Raw genomic sequence first — 19,709 nt, 5'->3', positions numbered from 1 at the left:
AGAAGGACCCTCAGCTGAGAAAATGCTTCCATAAAATGAGCCTGTAGGCAGATCAGTAGGTCTTTTTCCTGATCAATGATTGGTATGGGAGTGTCCAACCCATTATGGGTGGTGCCATCCCTGGGCAGGTGATCTGAGCAAGCCAAGGAGAGCAAATCAGTAAGCAGAATTTCTCCATGGCTTCAGCTTCAGTTCCTGATTCCAGTTACCTGCTGGAGTTCCTACTCTGACTTCCATTCATGATGGACTACAACTTGTAAGCAGAAATAAACCCTTTCCTCACCAAGTTACTTTTGTCATGGTGTTTGTCACAGCAATGGAAACCCTAACTAAGACATACCTAGAGCACACTTGGAGTCTCTCTCTCTCTCTCTCTCTCTCTCTCTCTCTCTCTCTCTCTCTCTCTCTCTCTCTCTCTCTCTCCATCGTTTCCCCATTCCCTCATCATTATTCCTCCTTCTATCTTGGTATTAAGAAAAAAATTATATATAAGCCACTGATTACATGCCAGGATGAATATTCTGTGTGACAACTTATCTATAGTTTTCAAAACCCTCAGTGTCTATGAAAGACAAAAGAAGACATAACTATTTCATATTAAAAGGAGACTAAAGTCATGGCAACTAAATGTAACAGGATTGTGGATATAGGAGAAATACAACAAAACCACTTGGCTCAAATAGCAAAATTCAAACACTATACAAATAAGCATTATGAAAATCAATATTAACTTTGAATGAGTTAACTTGATTATGCTTGAATTCCAGCATGACTGAGAGCAAGCATTCCTAAAAGTCAACCCTGACTTGGACAGGAGTGTTGGAGAGATGGTTCAGCAGTTAAGAACTTTTATTGCTCTTGAGGGGGACACAGGTTTGGTTCACAGCACCAACATGGTGGGTCACAATCTGAATGTAACTCCAGTTCCAGAAAGTTTGATGCTTTTTTCTGACCTCTGTGTTCACTGTACATTCATGGTAGACAGATAATCCTGCCTATAAAACACCCAGGCATGAAAAATTAAACAAAATAATCTTTTAAAATAAAAGACAACACTGAGGGTAGTAAGATACCTCAGTTAGTAAAGCTGCTTCCAGCCAAGCATGATGGCTGAATTTGATCCCCAGAATGCACAGGGTGGAAGGAGAAAACTTACTCCCGTCAGTTGTCCTCTGACCTCCACATGAACACTTGGCAAGTACATACTTGCATGTAATACCCTAAAAAAATAAGATGTAGTATTAAACTGATTCTTCATATTGTATTATTATACACATAAATCAGTGTATCTGTCAACTGCCATCTAAGAAAGTTTTCTGTTTGCAGTAGATAGAGATTAATACAGTGACACACAACTGGCCAAGACACAGGGAATAAGAAACTACAGAATTCTCAGCCCTGAAGGGAACATATATACCATACCCTCCCAAGCCTCAGGGGTCACAGAAGATAAAGTGGACATGGTATAAGAGGCAAAGGTGGATGAAACTACACAGAAACATGACCTTCTGAACACAGCAGGGCAGCTGCATATATGAAAACATAGCAGTTGTGATGACATGTATAAAACCTGTGCAAGCCCAAGCCAGACAGACTCCCTTGCACACCCTTAGTGGTGGAGCTAGTTGGACGGGAGAGTCAATTTTCTCTAAGAATGCAGTCCCATTCTTAGAGAAATGTAGTCTTCCAGTAGAAGACCACACATCCAAGAGTATTTGAGCAGCACAAGTTGTTCTTGAAGGATTTAATTGTTTTTAAGTTATATGCATTTCTTTTCTTTTCTGTTTCTTTGTTTAGAGGGGAAGTCTTGTATAGTTTAAACTTACAATTCTCCTCCCCCAGACTCTGAGTGCTGGGATTAGAAGAAGGGGTCACTATGCTAAGCTTAAGTTGAATATCTTTAGCATGAAATCAAGGATAAATATAGTATAAAACAGATGCATGGCGTTGAAGAATGAGTTATTAAACAACACTCATATACCTGGGCCAAAATATGAAATATATTCCAGAAGTCCCCTTTCCTACTGATTTCACCCCATCTTTTCTAGAATACTAAGCACTGTGAATGTTACAATTACTTCCTCATTTCTACTTTCAGGCTTGTCACCTACATATATTACCCTAGACCACAATGTTTAGTTTTGTCTGTTGAATAAAAGAATAAACATTCTTCTGTGTCCTGCCTACTTAGATCAGCATTATAATCAGGAGGTCCATATACATTATCCAATGTCATTACAAATTGTTTCTGCTTCTGTGTGTTACAAATTAGTTCTCTGCCCTACAGCATACTACACTTTGGTTTCTGTTATGATAAATCTTTCCGCCATAAGCCCACGAGCCCCACCGCCACGTGTGTGCTTTACGCCAGCCGCCCGCCTGAGTCAGGGCCCCAATTAATGCACAGAGAGACTTGTATTGGGTACAATGTTGCTTGGCCAATGACTAGGATTCTCATCTGTTAGCTCAGTCTCAATTATCATAAATCTATATATTTTATAAGACTTATCTTATAGAGGATGCCTTTCGCTGGCGCCCTCTCATGCTGGTGGCTCACATCCTGCCGCTGGAGGAGGCGAAAGGGAAAGGGGGACACTTCCTGTTTCCTTTGCTTAAATATGAGTCTCCTTGATATGTTACTTCCTGCCTGGATCACCACGTCTCTACTACATTTCCCAGAATCCTCTTTGACTCCTCGTCCTGTCTAACTTGCTGTCTCATTGGCCAAACAGTATTTTATTCAATAATCAATAAGATAAACATACAAAGAAGTGCATTCCCCATCAGGTTTCTGTAAGTACATAGCTATTATTGGCCATTCTGTGTGAAAAGGATTGTGCATTTTCTTCAGTATAAAAGTTTACATGTATTTTTAAGGTAAGATATGCAAGGAAATTCTACCTTGGGATCAAATATCTGCTCTATTTTGCCATTTACACCTTTCTGTGAGTGTACCCATAAGAATAGCTCTAGTCTCCAAATAGATTTGCACATGCTTATTTCAGTCTATATCCCATAAGTAGATGTGGGAATTACTAGGTTATGACTTGTGAGAATTACTAGGTTATGACTAGCATTGTCCATCTGACAGTTCAAGGTCAAATGTTCTTAACCAATGGAGAAGGCAAGGTGGCAGCTAAGATTTCTTTAATAAACACTATTAGAGATTGATAATAGAGCAGATATCAGATTTTGAGGTCTTGAAGATCCTAATGGTAGCATTTTTCTGATCTTGAATGAGCCCAGCATCTTAATAGTTACTCTGGTATTCATTGCTTTTAGTGTTCTCTGAGATACTAATGACACCATGGTAAAAAACATTTTATCATGATAGTTTAGAGGATATGATCTTTTGTATGAAGCCATTTGTTATATTTCCATTCAGACAACATAGATATTAATTAACAACTGTGCAGTTTAACTATCATCCCAGGAAAATTCTCTTAATAATACAGAAATTTTCATTTAATGCCCTTAGTTTTGATTGGCAACCTAGTCTTAATGTTATAAAAAGCTATATAAGATAATAGATCTCTTCTAAACCATAAAAGATTCTTTTCTTCACATATTTGCATATGAGACAGGGAACATAAGATCTTTTGAAACATGTGTTAAGTCCATCTTTTTAATCATTTTCAGATACATAATCTAAAAATTGAAAATTGCCTCTTCACACTTGGAAGACAGAGTTAATTCCTGACACCACAACGATTTGTCTAATCACAGTGTGATATTTGTAGAGAACTAAAATAGCATAGCAACACAAACCCTTCTGACTTACGGGATTTCAAATGTAAAGGTTAAAACTACATTCTGGACCCCCACAAATTAGCACAGAGCTCCACCACTGTTTTGCCTCTTGGGGCAAAACAGAATCAGTTCTCAGTAAGATAGATAGTTGAGAACACAAAAGTCATAATTTGAAAGAGAAAACAGGAGACTTCAGTCTGTTTTTCTAAGTCACAGAAGCCCAGAGTTCCCTGATGCAACATCATAAACGTGCAACTTGGTAAAGGCAGGCCCATGGATGCCCAAGGGATTTATGACTAAACACATCTAAAACTGAAAATGTCTTAAGGATACAGGATACACTGTGTCACAAGGATACAGATGATAGCATGGCATCTGTTTGCTTACAGGGTATAAAGAAAACTGTATAAAATAGTCAAGTGAGAACTTGATGTGCATTTATGTGAGTTGTTTGTGGAATATCCATTGTAGATATAAACCAGAGGAAGAGAGCTCAAAGGTATCCTGTAAAAGTTTGATCTTGATTGATGACATGTGAGTGAAAATATATGTAAATTCTTCTATGTAAATTCTTCTCGGAAAGATTCAGATAGTCCTTATTAATTAGTTATGGATATTCACCAGCTGAGGACTACTAAAGCTAATGACATGCAGAACTATAAAACTCATAGAAGAAAAATCTTCTTTTAGGGATGATGCCAAAAGCATCATCCACAAAAGAAAATTTCTATAAATTGAACAAACAAATGTTAAAAAATTTCTTTGGAAGACACAAGAAAAGATAGGCTGTTACTCTCTCTCTTCCTCTCTCACCTCCCCCCTCTCTCTCACACACACATACACACAAAAAAAAATGGATGAAGGAACAAACCAAGCTTTAGGCTGGAAGAAAATACCTTCAAACCATGCTTGACAATTGGTTTATGTGTAGACAAATGGGTAACTTCGCTACCCGTAGGAAAATTCACATTAAGATGCTATTGTTCTGTGACTGTAAAACTGTCAGAGTAACTAAAGACAATTAGTAACAACACCAAATGCTAGTAATTATGTTAAAGAAATAGAGCTGTGATGCATTTAGTGATGGAAGTGTAAAATGATGCAGCCATCTGAAAGTAGTTAGTTAGTTTCAAAAACCAATTATCTACTTATCATACAGCACAGCAGTCATCCTCCTAGACATTTAATATGTGTGTATGTGGAGTCCAGAGGTCATTTTTAGGTGTCTTCAATTATTGCTGCCCACCTTATGTTCTGAACATGATCCGTTACTGAACATGGAGCTTACTGGTTCAGTGAGACCAGCTAGCCAAACTACTGATTTGTCTTAGTTAGGGTTTCTATTGCTGTAATAAAACACCATAACTAAAAGCATCTTGGAGAGGTACAGTGTTTATTTTATCTTATAGTTGTAGTCCATCATGAAAGAAAGTCAGGGAGGAAACTCAAGACAAGAACCTCAAGGTAGAAACTGAAGCAGAAACAATGGAAGAATGCTTTGTACTGACTTACACCCCATGACTTGCTCTAGCTGCTTTCTTAAACAACCCAGAGTCACCTGCCCAGGGGTGACATCATCCACAATAGGGGGAGCTTCCTCATATCAATCATTAATCAAGAAAATGCCCTATAGAGTTGCTTATCTGCAATCTAGAACAGAGGCATTTTCTCAGTTAAGATTCTTTCTTTTATTTTTTATTTTCCATTTTTATTTAAATTAGAAACAAGATTGTTTTACATGTCAATCCCAGTTCCCTTTCCCTCTCCTCCTCCCGTGGCCCCAATAATACCCTACCAATCCCATACCCTTTCTGGTCTCCAGGGAGGGTGAGACCTTCCATGGGGATCTTTAGAGTCTGTGATATCCTTTGGGATAGGGCCTTGGCCCTCCCCTGTGTGTCTAGGCTACGGGAGTATCCCTCTATGTGGAATGGGCTCTCAAAGTCCATTCCTATGCTAGGGATAAGTACTGATCTACTATAAGAGGCCTGATAGATTGTCCAGGCCTCCTCACTGACACCCACATTCATAGGGTCTGGATCAGTACTATGCTGGTTTTGCAGCTATCAGTCTGGGGACCATGAGCTCCTCCTTGTTCAGGTCAGCTGTTTCTGTGGGTTTCACCAGCCTGGTCTTGACCCCTTTGCTCATCACTCCTCCCTCTCTGCAACTGGATTCCAGTTCAGTTCAGTTCAGAGTTTAGCTGTGGGTGTCTGCTTCTACTTCCATCAGCTGCTAGATGAAGGCTCTAAGATGGCATATAAGTTAGTCATCAATCTCATTATCAAGGGAGGACATTTATGGTAGACTCCTCTGTTGCTTATATTGTTAATTGGTGTCATCCTTGTAGATCTCTGGACATTTCCCTAGTGCCTGATTTCTCTTTAACCTATAGTGTCTCTCTCTATTATGGTATCTCTTATATTGCTCTCCTGTATTCTTCCCCAGACTCAACTTTCCTGCTCCCTCATGTCCTCTTCGACCCTTGTCTTCTCCCCTTCCCATTCTCCTAGCTCCCTCTCCCCTGCTCCCATGCTCCCAATTTGCTCAGGAGATCTTGTCCCTTTCCCTTTCTCTGGGGGACCATGTATGTCTCTCCTAGGGTCCTCCTTGTTTCCTAACTTCTCTGGCAGTGTGTCAAGATTCTTTCTTCCTAGGTATGTCTAGGTTTGTCAAGTTGATAAAATCCAACTGAAACATGAGTAAATGAGTAACATTACGTACATTATGTTAACTGTGGTAGCTGTCACACTTCATATATATATATATATATATATATATATATATTATATATATATAATCTCCTAGCCCATGTGCACCATCTAATTAAATTGAGAGACCTTCAAGATGGCTAAACAGTTAAGGACACTTGTGATATAAACATGGAAACTTGATTTTGATCTCTAGATCTCACAGGGGAAGGAGAGAGTAAAGTACAACAGTAAACATTTGGAGCTTCAAGTGTGGCTTTGAGCTTCTTGGTTTCAAATGAAAATATGTTCTCACACAAAATATGTATTATTTCTTTGAGGTGATGAGCTAAGAATGACTCATTATGGAAGGTTTCATAGAAAGAATTGTACAGTGCTCTTAAAAGAGAGGATGCAGTTTGGTGGGAAGAATATTTTCATCACAGCTTTCATCACAACTGTCAACCAGTTGTACCTAGAGAATGTGGCTGTCCAGTGAGGATTTGGCCAAGGGACACTCCATAATGACCACATACTAATGTGGCTGTACAGGTGTGTCTGTCTCATGTGTGTTAGAAGGATAAGGAGCCAAAGGATCCTGTTCTCCTGTTTTAGATAATAGGAATGATATAAATCATTTATTCATCCATTTATTCTTAAAACATTCTTGCCATGTTGAATTTTGTGTTCACACCTAGGCAGAGATAGAAAAATGAATGATTTAAATCCATTCAAAGGAGCTGGTGGTGGCACATGCCTTTAATCCCAGCACTTGGGAAGCAGAGTCAGGCAGTTCTCTGTGAGTTTGAAGCCAGCCTGCTCTACAAAGCTACACAGAGAAACCCTGTCTTGAAACCTCCCCCTCTCAAAAAATACACTTGAGGGTCCAGTCTATGGCCTAACTGTAGGATGAAAACCAGACTGAGAATTACACAAAATGGCAAAAGAGGAGAACAGAGTCAAGGGCTTAATTCTACTGGGACTGGTTGTTATTTGGGAACATATTGATGTGGCAGTGTGGGAGCTGAGTGGAGAAGGGATGATAAGGTTACAGAAGAGGTCTCTGCTTGGAAGGCACATTCCTGGGCACAGTGGTGTCAAAGACCTTTCCAGGGACTGGAAGTTAAAGGAATTTCTCTCTAATAGGTTTGATTTAGATCATGGAGTACAGCATGATGGGAGTTTGTTTACAAGGGCATGCCTAGCTTATACTCTATTGATATTTCTACAATTCTGTATCCTGCCTTATCTTAGTAGAGAGAAGAATCCTAGGATGGCTTTTTACTGTGACACTGATATGTTAAATTCCATCTACTCTTGCAATAATTTAAGACCTCAAATATAAAGAGGGAATTCTATAGGAGTAGACAGTGGAGTTGGGTCTCTGTACCCAACGCTCATTTTTCCTTCTGTTTTGCCTTCTTGTCTTTTTGTTTTCCTGTCACCATCCAAACATTTGACTCTTCTTTCCCAGTGAGCTAGAGGACCAAAGCTCAGGGCAGGAGGATAAGTTTTATAGCTCCCAAAGCCTCATACGGTAAGAACAAAGGCTCAGATGCCGTTAAGCTTCCTCTGGCCTTCTGTCTGACTTTCCTGCCTCATACACTTTGGATAACTCAATGGAGATGCACATTTTGAGTTTTACTACAGTAATTTGTGAAAGTACCACACAGAGATCATGGAAGAGAAATGAGAGTCATCATAAGCACTGTGGAGTCTAGAAATTTGGGATGTGAATGTGTTCCATAGAGCAGATGTTTTACGTATGCCCAAATTTGTTGTATAGGACCTATTCCTGTTTTGTAAGACACCAGAATGACCCTGAAGTTCTGGGCTCTCCCACTTCGCTACTGGGATGACAACACGATGTCACTATCCCACTATGACATGATGCCCCACCCAGCCAGAGTAACCAGTCCAGTTACATGTGGAGACTCAGTCAGCAAGGTGACCCCTTGAGTGACAGTCCTGGCATCTAGCTGGAAAGGAAATCTGTTTGCAACAGAAGAAATCTCTGCTGAAAAAAGAAAGTTGTGTTGAAAAAGGTATTAGCACAGTTTGGGACTTCTTGTGAGTAAAGAAACTTCTGGAGGAAAGGGGAAAGGGAGCAGAAATGATTAAAGGAAAGGAAATAGGAGGTGAACTTCAAAGGGTATTGAAATGAAGAGCTTTAAAGCAGAAGGTGGAATGTGAAAGGGGAATGGCATTTTGGTATTCTGTCTTCCTGAGACTGAACATGGTTCTGAACTTTAGTGCTGCTGCAATGGTTATTAAATACCAGCCTTTGGATCTGCCTTAATATTTGATGCTTCTGTATTGTTCGCAGGAGTTGTATTGTGATGCTGAATCGGCTTTTTCACTATCAACTCAGCCTTTACTCTCTAGAGCTTGTTGAAAGTAATAGGCTAATATTTCTATTAGCCTATATTAGTGGCCATTTTCTTCATTCTTTTTGTTTTGTTTTGTTTCCCGAGGGTTTAGATTAGAAATAATTTATTTTTGTATTTGTCAATAGGCATACATGAGTCTATCACATATCCCTTAAAATATTGCCTAGTGGAGTAAGTGCAAGCAGGAAAGGGAAAGGATCAAAAGAGAAGAAATTTTAAAATGTGATTGGTTCTGAGATCCCAAAATCAATCTATGATCTAGTTTGCTGAAATTTAGTTTGTATAAAATGTTGAAACAGAATATGTAAAAGTAAGAGCATACAGAAGGTTCAAACTTGACTCTGCCAGCTCCTTTCTGGGTAATGACATGCTGGATAGTAAGAACTTCCTTCCTATGACAGATGTTTGTATTCACATCTAGGAAGCCAACAATGGAAGATGTTGGACCAAACCCAATGGATGATGGGTAAGTAATGCAATAGGGATCCAGAAGGATGACTGCTCTAGAAGTTTCCAGCAATCCAGACCACAGTTGTGAAGGATGGTCTCTCCTGAAGCCTGAGAAAGTCTTAGAAGAAATTTCAGTTCCATTTTCCCTTCATCATACTGCCATGGTGGGACTTTCTGCAAATGCTGTCCAGCACACTGGCCTGGTTTAGGGGAAAGATCCATCCCCTTCCTTTCTTTCCTCTAAACCTATGCTTCTGGAAGACTAAACAGAAACTATTCAAGTTTGTGACAAAAGACTTAAGAAACTTTCATTTTCTGTCTTTAAATGCCTTAAAAGTGTTGCTTTGATTCCATATTCTCCATGTAAAAATTTTGTAAGTAAGCAAGTTAGAGTACAATCATGTCTATAAAAGAATATGGTTTTTCTTTTGCTCACAAAATATTTGCATTCTAGTATCACTTATAATATTTAATTTTATAATATTTAAATTTAAAATATATGACATACATTTACTTTATGGGAAACACTAGAAATTGGTTTATCATGGGAAAAAAGACCAATTAGGCACATAAACAATAAGAGATTGGAGAGTGAGATTCAGGGATATTTTCTTGGGATTCTAATGTTCTGATCTGAGTTTAGTTATGCAGACACTTTTCCTGTAGGCATGAGATAACAGAAATATCGAGTTTAGAAGCCATAAAAGAAAATCTCAACTACCTGAACGCAGACCTTGAAAAGGATCTACAGAGGCTGGACGAGGCCAATCAGATTCTTTTCAGAAAGATTCAGAAGAAAGAAGAATCTGTTCAAAGGTCAGGTTTTTCCCTTGGTGAAGGAGAAGCTCCTCAAGTGATGTCTGTACATTAGAGGGAAAATGATCTCTTCAAGTGATGTCTGTACAGTAGAGGGAAGAAGAGCTCCTTAAGTGATATCAATAGATTAGAGGGAAGCAGAAGGGGCTTTCACTTCCTTGGTGGAAATCTCAGTATGTTACTTAAATCCTGAAACACAAACTGTGATGCCCTCAAAAAGCTTTTGTAAACAAATCTCTGTACTCTATTTCTTCATTTAGTTGACATTTTATTGTTACTGCATCTCAAGATGTTGGCAGTGTGATTTTGGTGGCCGCTTCCTTAGGACTAAGCCACACCTGAGTAACTGTTTTTCAGTCTTGAAAAAGATATTGCCCTGTCCATTGGGAGAGTCCCAGAGAAGGATGACTTCAGTGAGATCATAATACAGAAGGAGAATGCCCTGAAGGACCTGAAGCTGGAGACAGCAAAGCTGGTGAGAAGACTTCCAAAAGAGATTCTAAATGATCAATGCCTTCTTCATTGATCACTCTGCTCTTTTCCCCAGAGGCTCTGCCCATGCTCTGCCTCTGTGGCTACAGAAATCACAGCTGCTTGGGAGAGTGCTGTGGCACTGATGCACTAGGCTTGGGGACAAGACGTTGGTTCTGACCCAGATCCACCATGTCAGACCAGGGTGCACTTTTTTTTTTAACTGGCACACTCTACATATTACTTATGTGCTCTTGGTAAAAGAAAAGGTTGATGGCAGAATCTGTTTAAATTTCTTCTTCCTACAGGAGAAAAAGAATAAGACCCTAAGCAAAAATATCATGGAACTTCAGAAGAAGGTAAGGAGATACCTCAGGTCGTAAGGTACCCCATTTCCTAAAACATTGTCATTACAAAAGAAAGGCTGGTGGAATGGGCAGGGGACATAAGAGGTAAGTTGTGAGGCTATTCAGAATATATATATTAATATTAATTATTATTAATTAATACTATAATAATATTAATATTATATATATATATATATTAATCAATTTTATGCGACCACATAAATATAGATTATATAATACATACAAATGAAGGGATTTCTCACACACTCAGAGTCCATCCTTGAAATGTGACTAATTTTTAAAGACTCCTAATAGAGTTATCTTCCTGAACTCTCTAGTTAGAAGAACAAGAAGAAGGCAGTAACATTTCTGTGCTCCACACCCCATCACCTTCAGAGTCTTCAGACACAAATGCACCAGTATTTGTCCTCTGCTCATGACAGGTCATTGGGCGATGAATGAACTGCAAAGTGAGCAATGTATTAACCACTTCTTCCCCTACTCCTATTACTGTGCCCATTCTCCTCCTCTCCTTAAGGAGCTACAATGGTCTTGAGGACAGAAAAGAATGCCCACTCAGGGCTTAGTGGTTCCAAGAACACACTCTTACAGAGAACCTGAGTTCTGTTCCCAGTACCCAGGTCAGGTGGTTCACAACCACCTCTATTTCCAGCTCCCAAGAGATTTGACCCTACCTTCTGGATGCTAAAGACAGCTGCACACACACACACACACACACACACACACACACACACACACACACACACACACACACACACCATCCACTCACACACCATCCACTCAGTATGGAGTTAGGAAACTTCAACAGGTTCAAGGAGACATATTTCCATGGGATGTTTCAGTACCTGAATTAATAACCACAATCATTCTGCTGACTATGACCCCAGAGTCTAACCTTATCCTACCTCATCCATTTGCCTTGATGAGCTCACAGTTATTGGAATGATATTTCAGATTTCAAGAGGATATAAGAATACTATCCCTGATCCAGAAACCCTGAAAAATAAAATAGCAGAATTGAAGGTGAGTAGAATAACAAACTGGGAATTATTGTAGCACATGTATCAGAGACCTAGGTTCTGGGAGACTGTTTCATAGACTGTCCTAGGTGTGACACTAGGCACATCCATGTGTGCATTAGAGAAGAGCCAGAGTCTTTTATTCCCACAGGGCACCCTAACGTTGGTATTCACACTAGAAGCAGGGGTGGCATGGGTCATCCTACCACTAGTGTTCACACAAGAAGCAGAAGTGCCTACATTGCCTTCAGGTGGAGGGAATGGTTCAAAATTCTCATCAGTTAATGGAACACATTCCAAAAATTTACTAAATGAGGCCAACACAAGTGCAGGCATTCAAGTAGAAAGAAAAATGCTACTTCTCGAAGTTGTAGAAGGATGTATCAACAATCTTATACGGGTCACCAAGCTGCAGCTCGTAGAGAAAGTTTTATTTTCAAATTTCAGTTTCTTTCTCCTCTACTATAAAGTAAAGCAACTGAGACTATTAATTTGTAAAACTATATTGTTTGCACCCCAATGTCTAGAACATTTTAGCATATAGCAGATGTCCAATAGATATTTGTTAAGTGAACAAAGCAAACTAGAGGCAAAGCCTATTGAGAAGTTCTTCAAAGTTTTAGGGAGCAAGTGTGTCATGTGGCTGAGCCAACCACCAAGCACCCCACCGTCTACCTTTCTCTGAAAAAGTGGGATGATTCCTATGACCCTCATGTGATTTAGACAGCATGTGTGCACCATCCTGAATGGGTGGGGACAAAAGGCTGGTAGAATTTGGTCAGGAGGAGGAGGAAGAATGCACATTCACTGGGGAGTCTGCCTACTAAGGTTTAACATGTCATCTCTGCCCTTCTAAGACTTTGTTGTATATCTAACATATGTGCCTTTGTTTTCTCATCTGCAAAACGGGTAGTGACCATGTCCTCCCTTAACTGTTACTTGTCCTCAATACTCCACAGCCATTCTTGAGTTTGCTTTCTGCTAGCCTGCGTTGTCCTTGCACAAAGGAATGCTGTTCATTTTCTGCTGTTACCATCTTCCCTAGGTGAAACTACAAAAGTTAACCGAGTCCTGTGTACAACAAGAGGAGGAAATAGCCAAGGTTAGATTAGACAGGTGCCTTTTCCACTTTGTTGTCTACCTAGGGCATCAATAGGAGGGAAAGCCTGAGGCTCTTCAGAAAGGTTTTCAGGCATGGGTGGAGCAGCAAAATCTGGCATGTGAATTTCTGATTCACAGTCAGGTGGGAAAATAAAAACTTTCATTAAATACTGGCCATTTTAAAACACTGATCTGCTCCCAAATACTTTGTAGTATCCCAAATCTAATAGTCCTGTTACATTCATTCCTATTTTTCAGAGAGGTACAGGACAATGCTGGTAAAGTTTTCCCCCTCCTCCACTCAAAATTAGGTCCTGTGCCTGAATGAGGAGGTCACCTTTTGTAAGGTGGCTGTTTCCCTTCAAGTAAGGAGTTGCCAAGTAACCAGCAAAATGTCCAATGTACAAGGCAGGCTCCCAGTGAAGCAGCTAAAACTCATGAAGTTTGCTTGCTTCTTTTTCTAGATGGAAAGTGACTACCAATCTATAAATCAGCTCTGTGAAGACCAGGCTCACTACATAAAGGTACAATGTTACTGGGGAAGTCAGAATGGAGGTAGATCTCCCCAAGTCAGGAGAAAAACATTTTCTTGTTAGGCTACCATATGCCTTGGGGAAATGCCTTTTATTGAACACAATGACCACCAAATATGAGTGTTCTATACAATGTGTTGAACCCTGTCATATAGGATTCCTCAACCCATTGCTTAGTGTTTTCCTCAACCCATTTGTCTAGTAAGTCTGAGGAGTTCCATGGAGGACACTGAGGCTTCAGGGAGCTAGGTTACATGATCTGGGAATTCAGTTAATCCAAATCAGATATGAATTTGAATATGATCAAGGTCTGGAAGAGATACTTTTGTTCTTATATGCCCATCCTGTCACTAGTACCTCTGACTTGTTTTTTATTAGAACACCCCCTACTTTGTGCACTCTGTTGTGTGAAGTGTTTGGGATGTTAGGAGTTCATTTTAGTGGAATATTCCTATCAGTGACTTTGAAATAAAGACAAAACATCTTGTTTATGATGTCCTCCTCCATGGGAAGAAATACCAAGAAATTCTGAGGGAGATGGAGAAGAAGCAAGAAGTGATGCTGCTTGAAAAAGAAATGTAAGTTTGGGAAACAAACTCTGCTTAGTGGATTGCAGTCCCTGCCCCAGGCAGTTCCCTGCAGGGCAAAGCATTAGAACAATGGTGTCACTGAGTAAAAGTTCTACAGCCGGTTATCCCTGGAAACCTCTACTCATGCTCCAGACTGAATACTCATCAGCATTCAGATTGGTCTCCCACCCAGTGATTGGGACCTGACATGCTTTTATGATGCTCTTTTCATATATCCTTAGTTGAATGCAGTGTCCCCAACACTACTCAAGCTATGTTCAGAGATGAAAAATCACAGCAAAGAGATATTACATGGAAGATACAGAAATTACTAGCATCTGTGTGCATCACAATCTTGCTCAGGACATTGACAGACCACAGATCTATAGATGTGTTTCACAGAACTTGACACTTTTTGTTTATAATTCTTAATTGTGTCATACACAATATGCATAGGCTGCACACATCTTAAATATATAGCTGTTAACTTTTTCTGTGTATATCCACATTAGCACCACTCAGATCTACATATAGAGTATCATAAGCCCCAGAAGTTCCTTGGACCTCTACCTCATCAATACCCCTTGCAAAGGTAACCACTAGTCTGATCATTTAAAAACTTTATCCTCAATTTTTTCTATAAATTCAGTCTATATTGTCTATGTCTGGTTTTGCTGAGGCTTATTCTATCATGTGACTTGCTCTTTATAATATTCCATTCCATGAATATGACACAACTAATCTGTCATTGATGAACTTTTGACTATTTCAAGTTTGGGGATATTAAAATTTGCTATTAAACATCTTCATGTATGCCATTTGATAAATGTATCTTTCTATTTTTGAGGGGTCATTGGGTACACATATCTTTGTTGTACTAGATGAAGCAATTTTCTATAGTGTCTGTAATTCTGGGCTGGAAGATGGCTCAGTGGATAAAGGTGCCATTCCTATTTGCTTATAGTTTTCCTCAGGCCTTGAGTTCAGTTCTTAAAAGATTCCCCCAGATATTTTATTTATTGTTTATTCCTGTACTTATCTGCAATCTATCCTTCCTGTGTCCAACTAGCCCTGTATATTCTTTAAACTTCTAAGTAATTAAAAGTTTAAAGAGTTGTTTTATTTCCATTGGTGCCTTATGGTTTTCTAGATTGGGAAACTTGATGCATGTCGGTCTGGTTTTACATGCATTATTGTGTACAGTTAACCTCTGTCCTTTTACCTATACTGAACTGTTTTAGTTATTTTAGCTTTATACTTAGCCTTAATATATGGTAGATATAGTCTGCAAGTTTATCACTCTCATTTAAGATTATTTTGGCTGTATTTGAACCAATGAATTTCAATACAAATATATCAGTTTCAATTTCTAACAAAAAAAAAAAACTTACTGAGATTTTGACGGAAATTATTGGGATTTATAAATAAAATTTGGAAGTTAATGTCTAGCTAAAAGTTATTCCAACTTTATCCATTTATTTATTTGGATCTTCTTTAACTTTCCTTTAATGTATGGCCATTCTACATAGTATCCTTATACATCTTTAATTATACGGCTAGTTTTTGATATTGCAAATGTTATGCTCATTTGATTTTATGGTTAATAACTGCTACAATATAGAAATACACAGGCTTCTATACACTGAATTGTATAGAAGCATTAACATTGCTTTTTTATTTTATTTTTTGAGTCTTGAGTTACACACAGATTACTAGGAGCCAGCTCCCATATTGCCAGGGAATTCCATTTAGATATTTGCTTTGACAGTCTTGAACTCTGGACCCTACCTCCTCAGTCAATTGAGGTCACTGCTTTCTACTTGGACTCTGTTTTCTTGCACTACAAGTGGCCACATGTTCTTAAGGGAAGGCCTTGGTGAACAAGCAGCTGTTCTGTGTGCTTCTCTTGACTCGAGGACTTGTTTCCCTTTGACTCCTGACTGTCATCTCCAATACATTCAGTATTGTGTTTTGTCCACTTTTATAGTTACTTTTGGAAGTGGGCTGGTCTTACACAAACTGCTTCATCACGGAAGAGCCAGAAGTCTTTACCAATTCTCCCTTTACCCCTTTATTGATTACTATAAAAGAAAATACCCATGAAAATGATGTATAAGTTTACTGGATTAATTCTGTAACAGAAAACAATTCTAAATAAAACAAATAAGCTACCAGTGACCAGAAGGCTTTGGAGAGAAGAAAACCAGGCAGATGTTAGAGAAGATTTGGCACTTGAAGAGGAGAATGGCAGGAAGTTATTTCCCCCAATGTTATACCTTATGACCTGACATCAAGCCGACACATTGTGTGTATTGTATGTATGGAGCAGTTAAAATAGAATTTAGGCCACTATAAAGGAAGAGAGACAGACTTGGGGAGTTTCTGGATATTATGGTGGTGTTAGGTTAGAGCCACAGTGTCTCTGGTAACAGCTCACATTCCAGTTGGGTCTTGTAACCTCAGCTGGGATGCTCAGACTGCCCTGAGAAGTTCATTTTGAAAGTCAGCCAGGGATTTAGGCAGAGTTTAAGTACAGATAATCTTTCTCTTAAGAATGGAATGTGTGATTGATGGTGGAGGACTCAATCCACTGTGGGTGGTGCCATCCCTGGGGTGGTGGTCCTGGGTTCTATTAGGAAACAGACTGAGTAAGCCAGGAGAAGCAAACCAGTAAGCAGCAATCCTCCATGGCCTCTGCATCAGTTCCTGCATTCAGGTTCCTGCCCTGTTTGAGTTCCTGTCCTGACTTCCTTCATAATAAACAGTGATGTGGAAGTATAAGCCAAATAAACCTTTTAATCCTCCAGATGCTTTTGGTCGTGGTGTTTCATTGCAGTAATAAAAACCCTGACCAGGACAGAGTGGGCTTGGGATACAGCTCAGTGGTAGAATATTTGCCTATAACATGTAAGCTCCTCAGTTCATTTCTCACACACACCCCCAAAGGAGGAGTACGTGTGACATGGAGACAGAAGTTGGGGGCTTTGTGGGCAGAAAGGGAATCAATTAGAGAGAAAGTAAGAGGCACCAGGAAAGCAGTTGGAAAGGGGAATATAGTAGAAGAAAATATAGTAAATCATGTATATAAAAAGGCCACAATGAAACCCATTGTATGCTAAATTTGCAAACTGGAAAAGAATCAGTCATGTTTCCCAATGCCTTTGCATGCTGTTTCAACCATGTCACAGGTGTTTCATGATTTAAGAAAAGCTCTTGGAGCAGATCCTTAGGTTGTCTCAAATGGAAACTGGCTCTGATCTTTTCTGTTGTCATTTTTAAATCCAGATCCAAAGCCCAGAATGACTCCTCCCAAGTAGTGAAAGCTGGGGCAACTCTGGAAGAGACCATTCAAAATGACATGGTGAGTCTTGTCTGTCCACACTTGGGCTTTTCTCTAGTCTGTCTTCTTCCTGGGACATCTCTCTTACTCTCCTCCTCTTTTTAAAAATCCTGGAGCTAGAAAGTGGGCTTCTGTTGCCTAGGCCATACCATGGCATCTGGAAAAAGGCAGAGCCAGGTTACAAAACTGGCTGGCCTAACTGCAAGGGCTCTCCTTGGAGCCCCCTATCCCCACACACTAAACTATTTTCTTTGAGATTTCCTGATGAACACAGTGTTCATTACTTTCCACAGGAGAAGATCATCATCAAAAAACAGGAGAGGAAGTTTTTGCTTAGGTAAGTGGCAGAGTCATGCCCGACCTAGTTGGTCCAGGCCACTTTCACTGTGCAGTGGTCTTGATACAGGACAAAAGAATGAGTATTAGCATTAGTCAGTCATGCAGTCTCAGAGTTCTCTGACCAGTGTTCCTATATACACCTTGGACAGCAGACTTACCTGGTTCTAAATAGCTAGAGGAATTAGTGGGTACTTCCAAGAAATGTGGGATGGAAGCTGTGGGCTACATTTTGTTTTAATTGCTCTGTTCCCCAGCATGCTCCCTTTTGGTTTTTCAGGACCTGGCATCCCAAACCTTTGCTACACTCTTGGAAAGAGAGGACAGGGTACATTAACTTCCATTGTTGTTTTACTGTGGGTTGAGAAATTATAGGCGGGGAGATCTCTTGAATTCTGTCTTTTCTTTTTCAAATTTTTGAAATAAGGAGACTTACCTTCAGTTTTCTAGAATTGCTTGCTATAGGAGACATGAAGAGCATCACTGGTCATGATATTCACAATGCGACCATCTTAAACATTTGCCGTTAACCTCCAAAAGTCCTGCCCCATGTACAGTGCCAGAAGGACATCTATTCTTTCGGAAAACTTACATGTCCTAAAGGAAATGTTCAATGCTTGACCACTAATTTAAAGGGCGAATTACCAATATGGAGTCAGGTAAAGATATTAGGGTATTTATTAGGAAGATGCCTCACTTACAGAGCAACCTAGCCAGTAACGGAGTAAGTAGAGCATGCTGATGATGAAAGGGAAGAAGGGGCTCCCATGTGCTTGCCCCCTGACTACGCCCTAGGGGGCGTGGCCAGGTACACCTATAGCCAGCCCCTAGGAGGCGTGGTTAGGGTGTTCCCTACACTAATTCGCTGGTTTTCTGTGTTCCGTTATCTGCATTCACCATCTCTACTCTCATGCCCTAAGTACCCCCAGAGTTTTGCCAAAAGAAAGCAATTCACCATCCATTTACAAGTTCACTTCCCATTGCTTGATGTTAAGTTGTTCTGTTCTGTTATACTAATGATGAATTCCTCCTCGCAGGCACTTCAGGTACCTTTTCTTCATGGTCATCATCTTCCTTCGGTTATTGGGTTATATGGTCTTCCACCTGCAGTATATAAACCCAGATCTTCTCGTGGACACTCTGCCCATGCTGATGAGCAGAAGCACATTGAAGTGGCTGAGGGACATAGTGTTTCCCTTCCTGACTCTAGAGGTAGAAGATGTACTACCACACTAGTGTCCGGTGACCTGCCAGGCCTCGCATTGCACCCCCAATGGAGGGGCCGTGGCTGTGGCCCTGCGTTGGTGATGCGGGCCAGGAAGGAACTGGAAGCCTATGACTCAGAGCCTCTATGTGACAGATGAACTCTATATTTAATTCTCTTCTGAAGTGTCTCTCTGTCAAATACAGAATGCCTTTGACCAGAGTTCATTGTGTTGTTCTGTATATTCTGGGCCCTTCCTATGTATTCACAAGTTCCCCATTCTCTTCAGACAAAAGAAAAATAAAAACTCCCCTGAGACTTCCATTTTTTGCTTTATTTTATTAAAGAAACAATAAAATCACATGTTCATTGTTAGATTCTCAGTCATTTAGGGAGGCATGCATGAGGGCATTAACGGAAATAGACTTAATATAAGACTTAATATAATTAATATTAATAACATATTAATAACATTCTCTTCCTATAACTTTTTGTGTTAACAAAAGTAAAATTCATAAAATGTTTCTAGATACAACCAAATAAAAACATGTACTTTTAGATACAGCTAAGCAAATATTTTTGATTTATCATCAAATCCTACACTCTAATTTCTCCCAGCTGGAGACAGCCATTCCCACTGTCTAACAAAAGCTCCTAGAACCATCTCTGGGT

General features: G+C 39.7%; 1 protein-coding gene across 1 annotated transcript; it reads left to right on the top strand.

The window, feature by feature from the left end:
- The first annotated feature begins 9,261 nt into the window (after nucleotides 1-9,261).
- On the top strand, nucleotides 9,262-19,069 carry LOC100773713 (transmembrane and coiled-coil domain-containing protein 5B). The gene is made up of 11 exons (XM_027420993.1): nucleotides 9,262-9,296; nucleotides 9,947-10,096; nucleotides 10,454-10,571; nucleotides 10,876-10,926; nucleotides 11,890-11,958; nucleotides 13,000-13,056; nucleotides 13,520-13,579; nucleotides 14,102-14,166; nucleotides 17,443-17,518; nucleotides 17,791-17,834; nucleotides 18,871-19,069. The coding sequence occupies exons 1-11, from the start codon at nucleotides 9,262-9,264 to the stop codon at nucleotides 19,067-19,069; spliced, it is 924 nt and encodes a 307-aa protein (XP_027276794.1).
- The last annotated feature ends 640 nt before the right edge of the window (nucleotides 19,070-19,709 follow it).

This window comes from Cricetulus griseus, chromosome 6 (assembly GCF_003668045.3).
Source record: "Cricetulus griseus strain 17A/GY chromosome 6, alternate assembly CriGri-PICRH-1.0, whole genome shotgun sequence".
In the NCBI taxonomy this organism is placed as follows: Eukaryota; Metazoa; Chordata; class Mammalia; order Rodentia; family Cricetidae; genus Cricetulus; species Cricetulus griseus.
The sequence above is the reverse complement of the archived record's forward strand: the minus strand, read 5'-3'. Positions and strand labels throughout refer to the sequence as shown.

Excerpts from the sequence above, each read along its gene's own strand:
- LOC100773713 (XM_027420993.1), top strand. The coding sequence starts at position 9,262 with ATGGAAGATGTTGGACCAAACCCAATGGATGATGG. Across the intron at positions 10,927-11,889 it reads TCATGGAACTTCAGAAGAAG|ATTTCAAGAGGATATAAGAA; the intron begins GTAAGGAGATAC and ends ATGATATTTCAG. Across the intron at positions 11,959-12,999 it reads ATAAAATAGCAGAATTGAAG|GTGAAACTACAAAAGTTAAC; the intron begins GTGAGTAGAATA and ends CATCTTCCCTAG.